The sequence below is a fragment of the Pelodiscus sinensis genome, chromosome 4 (genome assembly GCF_052426305.1).
Source record: "Pelodiscus sinensis isolate ZL-2025 chromosome 4, ASM5242630v1, whole genome shotgun sequence".
Classification (NCBI taxonomy): Eukaryota; Metazoa; Chordata; order Testudines; family Trionychidae; genus Pelodiscus; species Pelodiscus sinensis.
In genome coordinates, this window is record NC_143055.1 from 32,030,897 (window position 1) to 32,053,450 (window position 22,554).

Here is a 22,554-nt window from a genome sequence, read left to right on the forward strand (position 1 = left end):
AATGTAGATGTTACTGAAAATAGAGGGCACAAAAAGGTAAAGTATAGAAAACAAGAAAATGCAAGTGAAATCATTCATTTCTGATATATAATGAAAGTTGAACTCTAAAATAGGAATTGAATTTAGAAGTATGACATCTTTTTATCTAAGCTGTGTATTATAAAACATTCTGTAACTTGCATCTTTAAAGCCATACATCATTTTGTTTTTTTTTGTTTTTCACAGAAATCTCTTGTCGAGGGGAACGAATCAGAGATTACTACCAAAAGCAGCAAGGGTATGCCGCGTGCCAGACGACCAAGAAGGTATCAAGACTAGACTGTAAAGGAGGATGTTCAAATGGGCAGTGCTGCGGACCACTAAGAAGCAAGAGACGGAAATATTCTTTTGAATGCACTGATGGATCCTCATTTGTGGACGAGGTTGAGAAGGTGGTGAAGTGTGGCTGTACAAAGTGCCCCTCCTAAATGTGCCCCTGTCTTTTGAAAATGTTGTATACTTATTGACCATGTCGGACTAATTAATACTTCATAGTGAAAATATTTGAAATATATTGTAAAATACAGAACAGACTTATTTTTATTAAGAGAATAAAGACTTATTCGTCATTTGCAAAAAGATTCAAGTGCTTGAACTGAAACTTTTCATAATCAAGAGGAGCTTTGAAGGAAAAAAAGACCCTTTAACATTGCAACAATGATGGGAAATGTAACTGCTTTTAACATGGATTCTTCTTTATAACATGCTGAAGATAAACTGATATTATACACACATAACTTTCAACCTACGGCTCAGTGATGAAATTATTGACCAGAACATGAAGGGTTTTTTTTTTCACTTTCATATCAATATATTTCATTATGTTGACAGACCATACCAATTACTTATAGATGAGGAAGAGTTGTGGGAAAAGGGATTCAGATTATATTGGTTTAACAAATGTATGTGAAGGATTTTATGTGGCATAATTATTAAGCATCTTGGGAAGAGGGGATGCCCATTTAATGGATGGGAGACATTAAAATGTGAGAATATACTGAAATTTTCTGACGATGTATACTTTTATATCAGCATGTTAGCAAAAGAAGCATACAAAAAGTGTTTTATCTACCCTTTTCCAGTATTAATTTTTGTAATATAAATGTTAAGGGAATGATAAAAATAGATTATTGATGGATAAATTAGTAATAATATGGATTTTTGTTTCTATGAGTTCTAAAAAGCTCTATACAGTATTCGGTTTCATTGAGAAATATTTATTGTATCAAAGTACATTGTACCTTAACCTTTTTAGGTCATCCCTTTTACTGTTTTTCAATGCTTTAATATATATTAATTTATATTTGTCCTGATATTTTTGTATTTTGTTTTTTTTAAAGAAAGACTTAAAAATCAGGATTTTTTGCAATAGAACTAACATAGCATGTCATCTTGGAGTAAATGTGTTTGGTCTGTTTTTTGTTTTGTTGTTTTTCCTAAGCATCTCACCACTTGGTGTCTGAAATGGAAAGTGATAATAGTTTGCATTTTTCACATACAACAGTCATTCAGGACACCTCTTGAAAACTTGTATGAGAGAAAATATCTTTACACTTGATGGCAAATGTATAGAAGTAAATTTTTCCTATATATATACACAATACTTACAGAAAATAAAATGGTGTGTAGAAAATGACACTAGATAGTAGACCTTTACAAATTAATAATCCCATGGAGTTCCTTTACCTTAAAAAAAAAAAAAACAGAAAGAAAAAAAAGGCTGTACTATCAAGGACTGTGACTTTTTCCAAATAATAAAACTACTTTATTGTCCTAATGTTCCCTATGTTAATATGTTGCTGCTAAATTACGATGTAGAACTGGTAACAATTCATAGTGGGTTGTGTTCTTTCAGTAAATCCAAGGATACCCTGTAAAAATGCAATTTTTTCAATTTTTTTTTTTTTACAGAAGAAGTTAGATGTACATGTGTAATGCCGTGTGCTTTGTCTTATTTGGACTGATATCAGTAAAGCTACTGATGTTTGTAAATTAAACAGATATTTACTTCATTAATAACTCTTATTTGTGTTCTTCTGAGGATCTAAATTGTTTAACAATCTTTAATTAAACATCTGTAGTTGCAAAGAATATTTTGGGAAAAAACGCCAATTCTAGTGTACAGTTGCTGAGAAACTAAAGGACTAGGTTCCATAGGATTATTACAGTTTCAAAATACAGGACTATGTAGCACTTTAAAGACTAACAAGATGGTTTATTAGATGATGAGCTTTCGTGGGCCAGACCCACTTCCTCAGATCAAATAGTGGAAGAAAATAGTCACAACCATATATACCAAAGGATACAATTAAAAAAAAAGTGAACACATATGAAAAGGACAAATCACATATCAGATTTGTCCTTTTCATATGTGTTCACTTTTTTTTAATTGTATCCTTTGGTATATATGGTTGTGACTATTTTCTTACACTATTTGATCTGAGGAAGTGGGTCCGGCCCACGAAAGCTCATCATCTAATAAACCATCTTGTTAGTCTTTAAAGTGCTACATAGTCCTGTATTTTGTTTCAGCTACACCAGACTAACACGGCTACATTTCTATCACTATTCTACAGTTTCAAAGGTATTCACAATGTCATCTGAAAATGTGAGTAATGAGAAACACACATATGTGAAAAGTTCACTTCCCACCCATTGCCTGTATTTAATGAAAATACAAATAGCTCATTCTTTGCTGTTTTATTCGATAGACTAACTTGATTCTTTGTACTTTTTTACATTAAGATGCCACCTTTGGGCTAAATATTGGTCAGGTTTAACAAATATTGGTCAGGATAAGCAATTGGTCAGGATAATGTTTAGGTGGTCTGTGATTTATATAATGTTTTTATATGCTGTGTGTCTATTTTCTTAGAACTTGACTAAACATCTACCAAAACAACACTTAGTCTGGATGCCTCATCTCATGTTACTATGATTTTGAAATAAATAAATAGTAACTTCTCTAACCGTCAGTAGCAATGTGTGAATGTGGTAGCACAGAATAATCTAGTATTTATTTAGCATTTCCAGAGACATAATATTACAACATCTTTCTTTGTGTTCAAAAGCTGTATTCAGTCCTAAAGCTCCACACGCTAACTATGTGGAACCAGACTCTGAATTCTGTTCTCATGCTTATGGGGGGGAAACCATTGGCTTTGGAATTTGGGTACACGGGAGTTCCAATGCTTGAGGGCATAAATACCATGATAACCACTAAAAGTGTAAGAGGCCAAGTTTTCAAATGCATGCTTTTTATGTATTTCTAGTGAGGAGGCATAGTCTTTGGTGACTAAATGCACCAATAACAAGTTCTAACTTTTATTAATAATTTTATTTGTTTTTTTTGTAATTAGAGAGGCCCCCTTCCTTGTTTGTTTGATCATTTATTCTATTCTAATACTATGTGTACACAACATAAGTCATAGTTCTTACCCCCAGAATCATTCAGTCTAAATCAGATTGATACAATACAGCCCATCCTCGCTATACGTCCAAGATTCGTTTAAAAAAATGTGCACATATAGCAAAATAATGTAAAGCGGGAAATTTTTTCCCATAAGAATTAATGTAAATATGGGGAGATATGTTCCAGAACAGTTTTTACATCACCTTAAAGACACCTTAAAATAAAAAAGGAATTTTATTGCATAATACTAGATGGTATAAGGGGAGGGGAGGTTCCAGAACTTAGGAAATGCCACACTTCTGATTTTAACAACACGAAAACGTGATTTTATGACATATTACTGTAGTTTTTAATAATTTTACCTTGAGAAGGTGACTTTTTGCTTGATTGGCCTGATGTTGGTGTTGATGGAGAAGCAGGTGGAGGATCATCAGCTGCCATCTCAACATCACTAACATCCATCACCTCAACGACTGGAGTTTCAGCAATGCCTGCTGCGTCGGTGTCAATAACAAACAACATCACAACTTCTACAGGCTCTTCAAAAGCTACCTCATGGGTTTTTTTCTGCTTTTTAATGCCAGAAGGTCCTGGTTGAAACTCATCTTTGAATGGTTTGGAATCCTTTTTTAACTTTTTAAGTAAAGAAATCATCCAGTATTGTTTGCTTGGGGCGCTTAAGTTTGGCATCTAAAATCTGTCTGTAACATGACAAGCCATCTGCCACAATTGCTGCTGCTCTTAAAGAACAATCAAGATGGTCACATTCCTCATACAGGTCCAAGACATGTCAGAAGATAGGGATTGTCAGGCTGGTATCTGCATTTTTATCTTTATCCTCATCTGCATCAACACTATCTTCTTTGTGGTACTGTTTATCCAAATCTGCTTAGATCCTCATTACTGAGAGGCAAAAAATGAGATTCCAACAACTCTTTCGCATTATCCTCTTTGACTTCCTGAAAGCCAGACTCCTTTGCTAGTTGGACAATTTTTTTACATATGAGGACTTCCGGAAAGCCCAAAAAGTCATGCACAGCATGAGGATACGGGTTCTTCCAGGCACTGCTCATAAAGGGATAAAGGATCTTTCAGAAAAGGCTTTATTTTCCAAAAGATCCGCATCTAGACTGGTGCTTTTTTCCGGCAAAGCTCCGTGGCAAAAAAAAAGCGGCAGCCATTTTTATGCTAATGAAGCGGGGGGTATTTAAATCCCCGCTTCATTTGCAATTGCGATATGTCTAATTTGCATCCCTTTTACGAAAAAGGGATGCAGTCTAGACACACAGCCTGGGTTTTTCTTCTCCATCAGTTTCCCAAATAAGTCTGCGGAATGTCCTCTGCAAATAATAAGCTTGAAGTTTGCGATAACCCTCTGGTCCGGTCCATTGGCTGCATGAGTGAGGTTATCCTTGGTGGCATAAAAACAACCTTGATATTAGGACAGAGGGATTCAAAATCCAGGTTGTGGTGCTAGCATTGTCCAGGATGAGGAGAATCTTGAATGTAAAATTATTCTCCTCACAATATTTGTTCATTTCTGGAACAAAATAATCCACAAACCATTCATGGAAAATCTGCCTGGTCATTCAAGCCTTTCTGTGGGATTTCCAAATGACAGGAAGCTGAGATTTCACATTGGTTTTTCATAGCATGTGGATTTTTCACTATGATACACTAGGAACGGCTTCAGCTTCATGTCTCCATTGGCATTGCCCCCTACAACAAAGTTAGGCAATCCTTTGAGGCCTTAAGTCCAGAAACAGACTTCTTGTTCACAGAAATATAGTTCCTAGATGGCATGCATTTCCACCCATGCATACAAGCCCATTTTGTCAAAACTGAAAACTTGCTATAGGTCGTAGTTGCCTTCTTCAATGATGGTCTTCAGGATTTCGGGAAATGATACAGCTGCACCCTTGTCTGCACTTGCAGCCTTTCCCTGCACTTACACGATCTTGAAGCCATATCTTTTTTGGAACCTGTGAAACTATCCATGGCTGGCATTAAAAGGTCCAGATTCACCAGTCTTTCCTTCTATTTCAATATGTTATACAAGCTCATTGCCTTCTCTTGAATGAAGGATAGGCTGATGGGTATATTCTGCTTATACAGATCATGCAACCATATAGACAACATATTCCATTTTCTGCATCCTGCCACTTCTTTGCCATGTAATCTTAATAGAAGCTCACTTCAGCACAAGTTTTTCTGTCTCCAAAGTTGTCTCATGATTCTTAATAATCATGAATATGGTTGTCTGAGGCAATCCCAGATGGCGCACATATCAACAAAGCATTCACCCTTCGTATTACGATCTAATACGTCCAACTTCACATCCTGACTAATACTACTCCGATGCCTCTTACACTCACCAACTTTACTTTTAACACCATTTGCACTTTCCTTAGATATGTGGAAGGATTGCACAACGTAACACAATATCAATCAGAAATAAAATATAAAGGATGACATGATGGGCGCATGGTATTTTTGCACAACATGACTGAACACAACAAAGACTGAGAGCGGCGATGCTTGGTGCAGTTTGCAATAGTGTACGGTATTCCTCCCCATCTGCTATGTCTGTGCAGCACAGGAGTTGGCCATTTTCTTTTATTTGCATTCAAGCATCTGACTTTCATTTCAGCGACTTTTGGCGGGGGGCTGCAACATAAGCTTGGGGAATGGGAGGGCTTATAACAAAACAGTTCCCAAATTCATCAATGACGTTAGTGCAGAACTGATGTATAGCGGGGATGGCCTGTACAGATTTAATCAGGGTTAAGCACAAGAAAACTGTATTTTGATCAGCAAGAAAGATGAAAAGGGTTTTTTGTTTTGTTTTGTGTGCTTTAAGTGTGTTGATTAACTTGCACAATTAACTCAAAAGTTAATCACAATTTAAAAAATTAATTGCAGTTTTGATCACATTGTTAAACAATAGATACCAATTGAAATGTATTAAATATTTGTGTATTTTTCTACATTTTCAATATATTGATTTCAATTACAACACAGAATATAAATTGTACATTGCTCCCTTTATTTTTCATTACAAAACCACTTTGTATTTACTTTGATACTGTAAAAAAGATAAATAAAATATTTTCCAATTCACTTCATACTAGTGTTGTAGGGCAGTCACATGTTTATGAAAGTGCAGATTACAAATGTAGATTTTTTTGTTACATAACTGTTTTAGTTTTGAGTGCAGTGTACAGGTTCAGTCAATCCTACTTCTTGTTCAGCCAATTGCCAAGGCAAACAATACATTTATGGAAGACTAGCAGATGATGCCCATTGTTGATTGAGCAAAGTCGTTTTGCATAGCTTACACTTACAGGACAGTTCACAAAATTATATATATGTAATAGAATTTGTTATTAATGTGCATTCAAAAGAGAAGTAAGAGAAGTTTTAAATGTTTAGGATTTCAACTTCAAACATTATTCATTTTATTGACTAATTACCATATATGGTAAATTTGAATCAGAAACTCATAAAGCTTCATTACTCATTCTGTAACTAATTTAAATTATTTTGTGATATGTAACAGTAAAAGGCTACGTCTAGACTGGCATGATTTTCCGGAAATGCTTTTAATGGAAAAGTTTTCCGTTAAAAGCATTTTCAGAAAAGAGCATCTAGATTGGCACAGACGCTTTTCCGCAAAAGCACTTTTTGCAGAAAAGCGTCTATGGCCAATCTAGACGCGCTTTTCCGCAAAAAAGCCCCGATAGCCGTTTTCACGATCGGGGCTTTTTTGTGCAAAACAAATCTCAGCTGTCTACACTGGCCCTTTTGCGCAAAAGTTTTGCACAAAAGGGACTTTTGCCCGAACGGGAGCAGCATAGTATTTCCGCAAAAAGCACTGATTTCTTACAGTAGGAAGTCAGTGCTTTTGCAGCAATTCAAGCGGCCAGTGTAGACAGCTGGCAAGTTTTTCCAGAAAAGCGGCTGATTTTCTGGAAAAACTGGCCAGTCTAGACACAGCCAAAATGTTCTTTGCACTAAAATGACAGTAGAATAGGCAACTTGATTTTAATTTTGTTAGCAAAGATTTTTATGAACTCTAATCATAATAGTCATGACTTTTTTTCTGATGAAAAACAAAAATAAATATTTAAATATTTTGCCCAGCATATTGCAGTGTAAAAAGTAGTGCATTTAGCTAATTTAAGTAGGAGGATTGTTTATGCACATTTTGTCATTTGTAGGTAATCATGAAGTACAACTTTATTTTACACAAACAAATCCACAAAGTCTTCAAAATATATAATAAATAATGCTACCTGCTTCTTATTTAGTGTCACATGAAAGTGAAAACAAAGGTTCACATGGCACTTTTGTACTGCAAGTTATTTACATTCCAGATATGCTTAAACTTTTGTATGTCCTTTCATGCATAAGCCTCCATTCCAGAAGACATACTTCCTTGCAGATGATGCTCATTAAAAAATTGTCTTAATTAAATTTGTGGCCAAATTTCTGGCAGAGAATTATATGTCTCCTGTTCTGTATCTTACTCAAATTCTGCCATAGCAATCTCAAATGATGACCTATGTACATGTCTATTTTAAGAAAATTTTCACTGTAGATATGACAAAAAACAAATGCTGCAATTTCTGAAGACAGCTATAGCACTCAAGTTTTAAAATCTGAAGTGCCTTCCAAAATTTAAGAGGAGGAAGGTAGGTGCATGTTTTCAGAAGTCTTAAGAGCAACACTCTGATGTGGAAACTACAGAACCCCAATCACCAAAAAGGAAACTCTTCTGCAGGTGGATCTGACTCAGATGATGAAAATGGACATGAGTTGATTAGGGATATAAATGTGCACCAAAGTACATGGTTACATGCAGCCCTCCTCTTCCCCCTCCCACATTTCTTTTTTTGCAACAGCGTCACACTGTTGACTCTCATTTAGCTTGTGGTCCACTATAACCCCTAGATCCCTTTCTGCCGTACTCCTTCCTAGACAGTCGCTTCCCATTCTGTATTTGTGAAACTGATTGTTCCTTCCTAAATGGAGCACTTTACATTTATCTTTATTAAACTTCATCCTATTTACCTCAGACCATTCTCCAATTTGTCCAGATAATTTTGAATTATGACCCTATCCTCCAAAGCACTTACAACCCCTCCCAGCTTGGTATCATCTGCAAACTTAGTAAGCTTACTTTGTAAGAATTAACTTTGATAGGCACTACACATGCAAACCGCTTAGTTCGAACTTAATTCGAACTAGCGGAGCGCTTAATTCGAACTAGGTAAACCTCATTCCATGAGGACTAATTCCTAGTTTGAATTAAGTAGTTCGAATTAAGGGCTGTGTAGACACTTAATTCGATCTAGTGGGAGGCTAGCCCTCCCCAGCTTTCCCTGGTGCCACTCTGGGCACCACCAGGGAAACTCGTCTGCCTCCCTCCCGGCCCCGGAGCCCTTAAAGGGGCATGGGCTGGCTGCGGTTCCCGTGCCAGGTGCAAGCCTGCCAGCACCCAGCCAGCAGACCCTGCACCTGGCACGGCACAAACCAGCCACCCGCTGCCACCCAGCCCTCCACCTCTTCCCGGGACCAGGCTGGCAGCTCCCGGGAGCCTGTCCAGGTCCGCAAGAGGCGGGCGCCCACCTGGTCTAGTGCGGACCTCATCCACGACCTCCACACTAGGCACAGGAAAGTAGCAGTCTAGGGCAGGATAGCTGCCAGCCTGGCCACCCAGGAACAGGTGTGCATGAAAATCAGGGTGGTCCAGTGAGACCCCTGACCCTGAGCTTAGAATGGCCGTACTGGGTCAGACCAAAGGTCCATCTAGCCCAGTAGCCTGTCTGCCGACAGCGGCCAACACTAGGTACCCTGGAGGGGATGGACCGAAACAATGACCAAGCCATTTGTCTCGTGCCATCCATCTCCAGCCTTCCATAAACAGAGCCAGGGACACCATTTCTACCCCCTGGCTAATACCACTCCATGGACCCAACCTCCATGAATTTATCTAACTTCTCTTTAAACTCTGTTATAGTTCTAGCCTTCACAGCCTCCTGCAGCAAGGAGTTCCACAGGTTGACTATTTGCTTTGTGAAGAAGAACTTTCTGTTATTAGTTTGAAGGCTGCTACCCATTCATTTCATTTGGTGTCCTCTAGTCCTTCTTTTATGGGAACTAATGAAGAACTTTTCTTTATGCACCCTCTCCACACCACTCATGCTTTTATAGACCTCTATCATATCCCCCCTCAGTCTCATCTTTTCTAAGCTGAAAAGTCCCAGTCTCTTTAGCCTCTCTTCATATGGGACCTGTTCCAAACCCCTGATCATTTTAGTTGCCCTCCCCTCTCCCATCCTCTGTCTTCCCCTCTCCCACCTCCTTTTCCCAGTTTCCCCGAGTTTTGTTAAAGAGAGTTTCTATTTTTGATCATGTGTGTCCTTTATTTTGTACATCAGGAAGGGGGGCTAGGGAGGGGTAAGTGGAAGGAGGTGAGGGAGGAATGGGGTATGAGCCCCCGATGAGGAGGACTGGAGTGGCTCTGCGGGCTCCTCAGGGTGGAAACTCTCCTGCAGCCCCCGATTGACCCCCCTGGATGGCAGCCTGCGGTAAGTGCAGCCGGGCTGATGGCCGAGTGCTGTGATGTGCCGAGTGTGGGCACTCAGGGCACTCCAAGCCAGGACTGCTTTGCAAGCGGGGAACCCCTGAGAACTGTCTGTCCGGGGTGGAGGTCGGGTCCCTTTAAGCACAGCCCTCGGCTAGCCTGCAACAGCAACTCCACGCTCTAAGTCCTAATCTGATGCCCTGCCGGCACTGCTTCCTGCCAGCCTTAACCTCGGTTCAGGGTCCACTCAAAATGGACATGCTAGTTCGAATTAGCAAAATGCTAATTCGAACTAGTTTTTAGGTCTAGATGCACTAGTTCGAATTAGCTTAGTTCGAATTAACTAATTCGAATTAAGTTAGTTTGAATTAGTGCTGTAGTGTAGACATACCCAAAGAGACGGGGAGAGAGAGGCAGGAGGCAGTGGAGAGCTGAGAGAGAGGGGGGAGGCAGTAAGAGGAGAGAGAGAGCTGAAAATCCCATCTTATGATGGGCTAATTGGCTAGTCTGTAAATATTTGGCAATATTTGTCTCTTTAATCACATAGATATTAATTTCCTAAATATAATACATTTAGCTTTCCTTTTAATTCCCTTATTCAGTTCTACATTTACATCAAGGGGCATGATATTTTGATCCTTAATGCATTTTCATATGGCTGTATATACTAATGTATTTTACATCTTTCTTATCTCTTAATTCTTTTGTCCACAACTTAATCCTATTGACATAAGGCAGTTGTGGAAAGGGGCTCCCCACTAAATTCCCCAGCATGCTTTGTATATTTGTTTAGGGTTTCCACAGTCGCTGTTTCTTTTAACGTTTGCTCCACAGTTTAGGTTCAGCAATTTCTTCTTAACCCTTCAGGCATTTCACCAGCAGCTATCTGCATTATACACAGAGATGTTGATGCAGATGTAATGCAGGCAGACAGAACTGAACTTGGGCCCTCTGGAGCTTAGTGCATGAGCCTCTACAACTTGAACTAGAAAGCAAGCTGGCTCTCAGCTAAGGCTGTATAGGAAACTCATTCTTTCTCTTTGTAAGTGGCCTAAGTGCCATGACATGGACAATGAACAACACCCAGTAGGTGTGTGGATTACACAGGCACCACATGCAATATGTAATACCAGGGCTCAGATTAAGTCTTTCTTCCTTAATCCCATTTTTGATACAGAACTAAAATGTCTAGACTGTCTTTCGAAAAAGCTTCTTTCAAAAGAGAGCATCCACACCTCAAAACTGGATCGAAAAAGGGATCTGCTTTTTTGAAAGAGAGCATGGATGCTCTCTCGAAAGAAAGCCCTAATTACTATTCACAGAATTTTTCCGATTGCCTCTTCTTTTGAAAAATGTCCCTGTTCTGCGTCTACACACGCCTTTTTTCAAAAGAACTCTTTCGAAAAAGGAATTCTTCCTCATAATTTGAGGTTTATCAATGTTGAAAAATCCTCTGCGTTCTTTCGATTTAATTTCAAAAGAACACCATTGCAGTGTGGACGCAGGTGAAGTTCTTTCAAAAAAAGGGCAGTTTTTAAAAAAATTTATTCTAGACATAGCCTGACTATCCATACTCAATGTGTGACTTTATTAATGCTCTATAAAGCACCACCATTGGTTTCTTATCCACAGCTCAGGTGGTTCTGGAAATATTTTAAAGTATTTTAAATTTACCTTTTTGCATATTTCCAATATTTTCAATGTGAGTCTTACATGTTAGTTTGCTATCAGATGCTATATCTAGGCTTTTGTAGCTTTTAATTCCATTTGTTGACTCTTGTTCTCTATTTGTCCATAGAAAGATAGTTTACAATCTTTTAATTTTCCTTTTAGTGAATGTCATTCCTTTGGTTTTGAAAATTGAAAAGTTAAAGTCCCACATGTTTCCCCATTCTACACTTCATGCTAAGTGTACCGAAGTGCTTCACTTAATTTGCTTCTTAGCTATTTCTTGGATTCTCTTTTTAGTCCATAAGGAACTATATGTCTCCACTCCATAGCTCACTGGTTCACCATATACTGTTTTATAGTAGTAGTAGTATTCTTAGATTCCCTTCATCCGGGAGTTTTAGCAGTTCATTACATATGTCATATTTGACAGGTGCAGTAATTTTATTTTTATCTATAATTTTTGAAGTTCCCTCACACAGAAGTTTTTGTTTAATATTGTAGCCTCATTTTCTCCTACCTCTTGCAGGTCGGATGATTCTCTTTAATAATTTTTCCACTCAGATGGATTTCTATATGCTGACTTTCATCATTACTAATCTGCTAAGGGCTTCCACTTTTCCTGCATTTGAGCTTTTTTATCCCTAGAACTTCTATAATGAAGCCTAGTATAGAATTGCTCTTACTTTGTGCTCAATGAGAGGCAGCCTCCACTAGTGAGTTGACTAGATGAGTGGTCTTCCTTCATCTCAGTGAGTCACAAGATTGTTGTAATCAAGACAGTCTCTCATGATAGGGTAATTCTGCTAACTGCACTTGCATTCCTAGAATTTGTGGGTTGTGCTAATTGTGCAGCATTTTGACTGGATGCAGATGGAATGCACGACTTTCACAGTAAATGCTGTGTGCAATCATCATGCATCTCACTTTGTGCCCTTGCTTTTTACATGTGTGTCACTTTACTGATACTTTACTAAGACACCTGTCATATCAGGGCTGGTGATTCCCCTTCCACCCCCATCACTTCACCTAGAGCATGGGGATTCCCATCTCCCCTACCCCCCACACCTCCTCACAGGGCCTGCAGATTTCTTCCCCTTCCCCTCTGCACAGCTTCACCAGGACCTGACGGTTCCCCCTCTCTCTACACACACACACACAACATGGCCCCTCATGGAGCCAGGCCACGCCTTCCTTCCTTCCCATGCCACTCCTCTTGGGGCCTAGGGATTTCCTCTTCCTTCTCCCACAACTTCACCCACACAGTGGAGATTCCCAATTTTGCGCCCCCTTCCCCCCCCTCCCCCCACACACACTGTGCCTGGCCTGGGGATTTTCTAAATGCAGCTGCTGAAAGTCTTCCTGAGGACCTACAACTGTGCACTTGATGTAATATAAAATTAGGCATCATTTTTATATGACATGGAAATTTTTTTTGTGTACAAGTAAGTTTAAACAAATGCTGAACGCCAAACACATTTCCACTCCAGAGACTTGCATACTCTCCATGCAAGCAAGCATAATTGAAAAACTAGTTTCCAGAATCCCACAATACACATCCTTTTATTCATATCAACATACCTGTTTTAAAATAAATCCCAAAATCCTGCAAACATGCACAGCACAGAGGGGATCTGACAAATTGGCCATCTAAACTAGTATCCTGTCTCCACTCATGACCAGTTATCTCAGTGGAAGGTGCAAGACGTCAGGTAGTGGACAGTTATGTTCCTTCTGCTTCCCATTTGGGGTTGTCTTAAGATTGAGCCACGAGTATTTATATTCCAAAACCTGAGCGAAACCATGAGAATGGAAATAATATCCTGGATAGAAGAGAATCTACTGCCTCTCAAGACAGTTTATATATAGCAGCTGTGGCCAAACCATGACTCAAGGTGTCAACTGCGGCTTTCAGAGCTTGAGGCTTCACCCCGCAGGGAAGGAGGAAAGCAAGGCAGCACTCACAGTGCCAGCCCTGTGGGTGGGTGCTGAGGCTCAGGGTTTCACCCTTCTTCCCCATAGTGGGGCAAGTTGCATTGGTGGCTTCAGCCCTGCAAGGAGGGGTGTGCCAATTTTGAGGGCTTTATTCCTGCAATGAGGCAGCAAGGCTCAGGGTTTCATCCCTTCAGAAAACAGTGAGTCAGTGTTTGATGCTTCAGCCCACAGGAAGAGGTGAGCTGTTGCTGGGCTTCAGCCTTGCAGGTGGGGCCCAGGCACTGACTTCAGCAGCACATGCTCATTATAACAGGAAATTGCAACACTGCAATACTCTGTAGACTTCATGTGCTGCAATATTTTTTGCATGCTTCACATGACAGGCTGTGTGTACTGTATATTTGAATAGTTTTAGATTTGAGTGTTAAACCAATATTAAGTTTGTGGATGACAGTGACATCTTCAAATTGTAAGAAATGCAAAAATGAGAAAAAAACCCAAAGTTTTCAGCCAGAATGAGAGGAAGATTTTGTATGCACTGATAAAGGTAGAAAACCACTGAGCCATATCTGCAATGCATTGCTCTCTCCAGACAAGGCAAGCAACTTGAAATGGCACTATGAAATGAATCACAATAATTTTTCAACTAAATAGCCTCCTGGATCAGGATTAAGTAAAACAGTTAACTGCATTAAAATTACACTCCAACTGTCAACAGACACTACTTTTGGTATTCAGTAAGGAAGCAGACAATGTCTGAAACTAGTTTTATTCTGGCATCGAATATTGCTCGTGGAAAACAGCCATATTGTGATGATGGTGAATTTATTAGGAACCATATTGCAGAAGTGGTTGAAATTTTAGATCCAAGTAACACAAAACACATGAAACAGAAGTAACACAAAACTTCAACAACTAATACAGCAAATTCCATTTTTGTGCCACACTGCACAGATTTCCCAAATCAGTGCCCATGTTCCAAGCAAGATGCAAAATGTTCTCTAATATTCAGCCTACATTTTGACAAATCAACAGATAAACCACAACTAGCAATATTTGTTCACTGTGGTTCTGCAGATTGCATTGCCAGGTGTCCGGTTTTAAACTGGACAGTCCAGTATTTGAGCTTTCTGTTTGGAAAATAAATTTAGAAAATATAAATGAGAAAATATAAATATCCGGTATTTTCTAAATAAGATGTAATATAGATTGTGATGTAATGTCAAGTGTGTCCGGCATTTTTGTTGAAACCATTTGGCAACCCTATCTGCAGATGTAATTGCAAAAGAAGAAATGTTGGACTTAGTGGCCCTAAAAGAAACAATGCCTGATGCTGTTATAAAAAACTCACGTGACAAAATATTAACAAATGCCATTGTACCACAGGATAAATTTATCAGTTTTGCATGGGTGGAACCAATGGGTGGAACACCTGCAATGGTGGGAAAAAAGTAGGCCTTATCTGACTTTTGAAAAGCAATCTCAAATTTCTGGAATTTCTCCCTGTTTACTGCATCATCCATCATGAATACCTCAGAGTCAGATACTTAAAGTATGACAATGTGCTTCCAGGTTGGTTTCCACATAATTCCTTAGTTTACAAAGCTTTTGCTTTATAGCAGGGGTGGGAAACAACACTTGCATTCCTCCCAATTATTGTAGTATAAATTAAACTCTGATTGCCCTTTCCCTCCCTACTTCCAGGATTCACAGTTTGCTTCCTCCCATGGGTAAAGAAAGAAGAGTGAAATTACTATAGAATAAGAAATACCTTACCTGATTTTTTTTTTCCTGTTAGCACTTCTCTGTGAATTCAGCCCTCGCTAGTAGTCAGGTAGATAACCAGAACAGAACATTTTTTTGAAAAGGACAATTACATCAAGTTGTCTTAATGCTATAATAATTGATTACAGAGTGTTTCTTCAACTATAATAGAGCTCTTCTGGTAGCTTGAGCTGAAGGGAGAAACTTATTACACTCCTGGTGCTTGAGAATTCCACAGTTGAGGGACATTAGTTCACAGTTAATACATTTGAGGAGAAGCTAACAATGAAAATTATCAGGTAAGAAATTCCTCATTGCAGTGCAATAAAACACAGATGGGAAAAAGCAACCCAAATAGAGAGTTAACAACTATAGTCACTCCTCTCATGAGATTAAGTCAGGGTTGAATGGTATGTTCCTGCTGCTTCTGTTCTGGCCAGTGTCCATGGGGTGATGGCCAGCAAAAGAATATGTCCCAAGGAAACACATTTTGTTAGTGCTAAAAGCCATTCGTCAGTCTGAGAAAAAACAGTCATCCCTTGAACAGCACCCAGACCTTTGGCTTTCAAGCATTCCCACAAAATTGCTTCAGGTCTGCAGAATGATACCCACACTGAAAGAATTCTGCTCACCCCTGGGAACAGGCATCAGAATTATTTCACAGGCCCACAGTTTCATTTCAGCATATTGATCCTTTCCATGTTTTCTGCCCTGTATGTTTTGCAGTGTATTTACATTTCATTTTGCCTCAGTAGTAAACTAGCCATTGAAATGATGTATGGGGCATCCCTTTTTAATCTTATTAGCTGCCTTACACTATATGCAGGAGATCCAGCAAAAGCAATAGTGACTTTTCTTTATGCTCTTTTTCCAGGATGAACTACCACTTGGAGAACAGAGGGCCTCTTGGGATGGGGAGCAAAAGAAGAGTTGCATAGCTCAGTTGACCCTCAGTTCCTGCATAACAGCAGATAAAATTTAATATACTAGAATTGTTTTTCGTATAACTAGGAAAATATTTTATTTGTGCCTTTCCCAAGCATTGTATTTGTGTCTATCAGTGCATATTATTATATTTTAAAAAGAAAAACAAAATGGAAAGTCCTACAGCTCAACAAAATGCGGCCTATCACACTTTATCCTCGCTATTCATGAGGTCTTGCCCTCCGAGTCCTTACTAAGTCTACTACTCTCTTCCTGAATGTTATTAAGAAGACAAAGCACAGAGCTGGATTCCCAAAAAGATTTTTTTCCCCATTATGCAGCACATTTAGTTTAGCTGTGGAAAAATAAGGACACCTCCAGAACTACTTCTCAAAATTTCCTTTTTTGCAGCACCTACTTTGCATCTCCTAATCCTGGACTTGGATTGGAGAAATTATATTTTTGTCCTAAAAATTATATCATTTTTTTCCTTTTGGCTTTATTTAGGTATTTTCCATTTCATATGAGTTAGGTATAGATATAATTACTGCGCTGTGATTGCTTACTTTCTCATTAAGTTTCCTTGAAAGGACCTGGCAGCATTTCTTCTGTTTCTTAGTTTGCACATGCTGCACTGCAATCTGCTTTGCTTCCTGATGACTCATTTGCCCACTGTGGAAAATTTCCAGGGCAGATGTCTCCCCTCTCTGTTCTCCCACAGATATTCTTAGAGTCACTCCTAACATATATTTAGAAGTACGTTTTGTTTCAAAGTTTTCTCAGGCCTGTATCTCTAAGCTGCTGTTACTTACTATTTTGACTTGCAAGAGAGGGTGATTAGCTTTATTTAATCACACTTCTTCATCTGTACTATGGACAAACCAGTAAAGGAGGTACCAGGTGACCCTTTCCTTTTATGGCATTTCCTCTTTGGTATTTTGAGTTTGGAGTTTGCCAGTGCCAAATCAAACATCTTGAATGACTGGCTCTCCCCTCTCTGCAGTACAGGCAGTCCCCGGGTTACGTACAAAATAGGGACTCTAGGTTTGTTCTTAAGTTGAATCTGTATGTAAGTCGGAACTGGTGTCAGCTGCTGCTGAAACTGATCAGTTTCAACCGTGGCTGAATCTGGATGCCAGTTCTGACTTACATACAGATTCAACTTTAGAAACCCAGGTGTCTCCAAGTCAGCTGCTGCTGAAACTGATCAGCGGCTGATTCCAGGAAGCCTGGGGCAGAGCAACTCTGCCTCGGGCTTCCTGTAGTCAGCCGCTGGTCAGTTTCAGCAGCGGCTGACTTGGGGACGCCTGGGGCAGAGCAGCTGGGGTGCTGCTGGGTTGTTCCAATAGCGCGGCTCCTCGGCGCTACTGGAGCAACCCAGCAGCACCCCAGCTGCTCTGCCCCAGGCGTCCTGATTCAGCCGCTGCTGAAACTGACCTACTTTGAAGTAGGAATAAGAGAGCCTCCAGAAAAGGGCTTTTTTCCGGAGGATCGGGGCCAGTGTAGACGCTCTTTTCCGGCTTTTCTAAAAGCCGGAAAAAAGCGGCGGACATTTTTATTTAAATGCCGCGGGGGATATTTAAATCCCCCGCGGATTTCCCTATTACGACCTGTGAAATTAGCATGCCCCTTTCGGAAAAGGGGCCAGTGTAGACGTAGCCGAAGTGTTTTTGGTGATGTTTATGTCCCTAAACAAATATTGTGAACATTAGATTTGCATCAAGTAGAAGCTGATTTTCTTTCAAAAGGAAAAGATTTGATGCTTGCCCATCAATTAAAATTATTGGACAATATATAGGAAACAAGATCAGATAAAATGTCTGAAGGTACTGTCAGAGGTATCTCAGGTTGCCACAAAGGATGTCACAGTTATGGAGGCTAAAGACAAAGATGCAAGCTGAGATGAGGAAGAGTATTGAGAGTTACCAAACCAGTAACCAAGAATAGAGTGGTGAAATGAAGCCTTCAGCTAGCAAGATGAGGAAACTTAATCCTGATCAGTGCATCTGTAGTGAACAACCTGGATCTAGGCACTAGAAAAGTAAACAGAATAGTTTCTCACCTCCCAAATGTCAGAGCTGACAAAATAATAAGGGGCCTGGATATTGTAAGGCATGGCAGAGATTTTCATTGATTATAATCCCCATAAATGCAAAGGACATCTGGTGAGCACAGAAATCACCTCTGCAATTTAGAAGAGAGTTTAAGATAGGAGCAACACCAATAACCTTGCTAGGTTAGAAGAAAGAAAGGAAACTGGTATTAGGGATCACTCATTGAAAGCCTGGCTTTTGTAAACAGGAGCATTTTGGCCTCACTTCCTTGAAATGTCTGAAATGAAACCTTTTTTTAGGCTCTACTTCATTAACAGTAATACTGACCTACTAGATTTAAAACTGAGTGGTCTTGCTAGGCAACTTTTAAATAAATAGAAAACAGAAGGAAGAGGAGCTGATGCTTTATTTTGTACTGAATATTCATTAGATTGGTAGGGGACCAGATTGGCTTACTGGGGAAATCCTTGGTGAGCTTAAACACAAAAAGGAAGCTTGTAAGAAGTGGAAACTTGGACCGATGACTAGGGAGGAGTATAAATATATTGCTTGAGAATGCAGGGGAGTAATCAGGAAGGGGAAGGCACAATTGGAATTGCAGCTAGCAAGGGATGTGAAGGGAAACAAGAAAGGTGTCTACAGGAATGTTAGCAATAAGAGGGTGATAAGGAAGGGTGTGGGACCCTTCCTGGATGATGGAGGTAACCTAGTGATAGATGATGTGAGAAAAGCTGAGGTACTCAATGCTTTTTTTTGCCTCTGTCTTCACATACAAGGTCAGCTCCCAGACTATTATACTAGGCAATGCAGTATGGGAAGGAGGTAGGCAGCCCTTGGTGGAGAAAGAACAGGTTAAGAACTATTTAGAAAAGCTCGACATACACAAATCCATGGGTCCAGATTTAATGCATCCAAGGGTACTGACGGAGTTGGCAAATGTCATTGCAGTGCCTTTGGCCATTATCTTTGAAAACTTGTGGAGATCAGGAGAGATCCCGGATAATTGGAAAAAGGCAAAGGTAGTGCCTATCTTTAAAGAAGAGAAGGAGGGGAACCTCATGGAGGGGAGGGGAATCATGGAGGGGAACCTCAAGAAATCCATTTTGAAGCACTTGGAAGAGGGAATGTGATCAGGAATAGTCAACATGAATTCACCAAAGGCAAATCATGCCTTACCAATCTGATTCTATGATGAGGTAACTTATTCTGTGGACATAGGGAAGTCAGTGGATGTGATATACCTTGACTTTAGCAAAGCTTTGGTATGATCTCCCATAATATTCTTGCCAGCAAATTAAGGAAATATTGATTGGATAAATGGACTGGATAGAAAATTGACTAGATTGTTGAGCCCAATGGGTAGTGATCAATGGCTCAATGTCAGGTTGGCAGTCAGTTTCAAGTGGAGTGCCCCCACGGATCAATTCTAGGGTTGGTTTTGTTCAACATCTATATTAATGACCTGGATAAGGGGATGGATTGCTCCCTCAGCAAGTTTGTGGATGACACTAAGGCTATGTCTAGACTGCAGGCTTCTTTCGAAAGAGACTCTTTCGAAAGCATCTTTCGAAAGAGCCTCTTTCGAAAGATCGCGTCTAGACTGCAGGCGGATCTTTCGAAAGAGAAATCCGCTTTTTTGAAAGAGAGCACCCAGCGAGTCTGGATGCTCTCTTTCGAAGACGGCCTCTTTACATTGAAGAACGCCTTCCTTCAAAAGAGGAACTTTCGAAGGAAGGCGTTCTTCCTCGTGAAACGAGGTTTACCGCCATCGAAAGAAAAGCCGCATTCTTTCAAAATAATTTCGAAAGAACGCGGCTTGAGTCTGGACGCAGGGGAAGTTTTTTCGGGAAAAGGCTACTTTTCCTGAAAAAAAACCTGAGTCTGGACACGGCCTAAGTTACAGGGAGAGGTAGATATGTTGGAGTGCAGAGATAGGGTCCATAGTGACCTTGAAAAATTAGAGGATTGGGCCAAAAGAAATCTGATGAGGTTCAATAAGGACAGAAGAATCCCAAGCACTGTTACAGGCTGAGAACCGACTGGCTAGGTAGCTATTCAGTAGAAATGGACTTTGAGATTACAGTGGATGAGAAGCTGGATATGAATCAATAGTGTGCCCTAGTAGCCAAGAAGGCTCATGGTATATTAGGGTTCATTAGGAGGAGCATTGCCAGCAGATCTAGAGAAGTGATTATTTCCCTTTATTTGGCACTGGTGAGGCTGCATCTGGAATATTGTATCCAATACTGCTCATCCCTCCCCCCCACTACAGAAAGGATGTGGACTCATTGGAGAGTGTCCAGTGGAGGCCAACCAAAATGATTAGTGGAGCACATGACCTATAAGGAGAGGCTGAAGGATTTGGGTTTATTTAATCTGCAAAAGAGAAGAGTGAGGGGGGATTTGATAGCCTTCAGCTTCCTGAAGAAGGTTCCAAAGAGGATGGAGAAAGGCTGTTCTCAGTAGTGATGTATGGCAGAACAAGAAGCAATGGTCTCAAGTTACAGTGGGGGAGATCTAGGTTGGATATTAGGAAACACTATTTTACTATGGGGGTGGTGAAGCACTGGAATGGGTTACCTAGGAAGGTGATGGAATCTCCATCCCTAAAGGTCTTTAAGTCTTGGCTTGACAAAGCCCTGGCTGGGATGATTTAGTTAGAATTGGTCCTGCTTTGGGCAGGGGACTGTACTTGACCTTCTGAGGTCTCTTCCAGCCCTACGATTCTATGTGAAAGTTCGCATTCTTTGTGTTTCTTATTGCACAGCTCCACAACAAGACCACTTAGTTTTGAATTGGAAAGGTCAATATACCTTAAGCTTAATTAGAATCCATCTAATACTAGGCAAACATGAATAGGGAAAATGTTAACCTAATAAAATGTCTGTATACCAATACAAGAAACCAATGTAAGAACTGATAATGATGATGGTGGTGGTATAGTGGGAACAATTAAAACTTAGTGGGAGGATTTTCATAACTGGAATGCCAATACATCATGGTACAATCTTTTAGGATAAAAAAAGTTAGAGGCTTAGTGTAGTATATCAAATGTATCTACGGTGCTAGTTTAGTGGTTGTACAATCTGACAACAAAGTCATACAAATTCTTTAATTATAGGCACAAGGAATAAAAATCAAAAAGTGACAAATTATGGGTATCCACTGCAGATGACCAGGTAAGAAGGAAAATGAAAATTGAAAGAAAGAGGTACAAGCTCTAAAGATACTTCAAGCTACAGCATATTGTATACTCATGAGGGAATTAACCACAAAACAATCTGCTGAGTAACAAATAAGGCCAAAGTGTTGCAAGTTATGTAGAAGGCAATTGTGTTATGTCTCAGATAGCAGTGATACCAATCTGAGACAAAGCCATCCTAGATCACCTTTGTAATTGATCAAGAATAGGAAAGCTAAAGGAACACTTGGAACCAGAGATCACAAGCTCTTTGAATTTTACAAGGTAATTAATAGGCTCATTAAATGCAGAATAAGCAGGGTATTATTAAGAACAATGAAATAAAAAATCTGGGTCAGATTTACTAAACTTACTCAAGATGCTGAGCTGCCCCAGTGACGCAGAGCAGACATGAACGTATCTTAACTTCCCCAAAGCCAGTAAACTCTCTGGCTATGTCTACACTCATGGCTTCTTGCATGAGAAAAATGCAAATGAGGCTAAGCGTGGAATATCGCCAAACCTCATTTGCATACCTAATGAGCCACCATTTTGGCAGAAGAGGCTCTTGTGCCAGAAAGTACTGTCTACACTGCCCCTTCTTGCGCAAGAAAAACCCTCTTGCGCAATGCTGTTATTCCTGAAAATAATTGGTGTAACGGCATTGCAGAAGAGGGCTTTTCTTGCGCAAGCAGGGGCAGTGTAGACAGCTCCTTCTGGCGCAAGAGCCTCTTCTGCAAAAATGGCAGCTCATTAGGTATGCAAATGAGGCTCCGCGGTATTCCATGCTTAGCCTAATTTGCATATTTCTCACACAAGAAGCCACGAATGTAGACATAGACTCTGTGTGCTAAAAACTGGGTAAAAATCAAGATTTCAGTGCATTTAAGTGGGTTAAAGCTTGGTGCTGCTTCCTCTGTGGATCATCAACTGAAGATCGTTTTGTTGCTCCATTTTCAGGAGACAAAAAAGGATCTCGCCGTACTGG

General features: G+C 39.8%; 1 protein-coding gene across 4 annotated transcripts in view; it reads left to right on the top strand.

Annotated features, from left to right (window-relative positions):
* SLIT2 (slit guidance ligand 2) overlaps positions 1 to 2,058 on the top strand; it is a 396,011-nt gene extending 393,953 nt beyond the window's left edge. For 3 of the 4 annotated variants that reach the window (XM_075930669.2, XM_075930670.2, XM_075930671.2), the window contains one exon: positions 226 to 459. In XM_075930669.2, coding sequence (XP_075786784.1) covers positions 226 to 318 — 93 coding nt within the window. In that variant the 3' untranslated portion in view covers positions 319 to 459. Of the gene's footprint in view, positions 1 to 225 lie in introns of all 4 variants that reach the window. The other variant, XM_075930668.2, reaches the window with a different exon arrangement.
* The last annotated feature ends 20,496 nt before the right edge of the window (positions 2,059 to 22,554 follow it).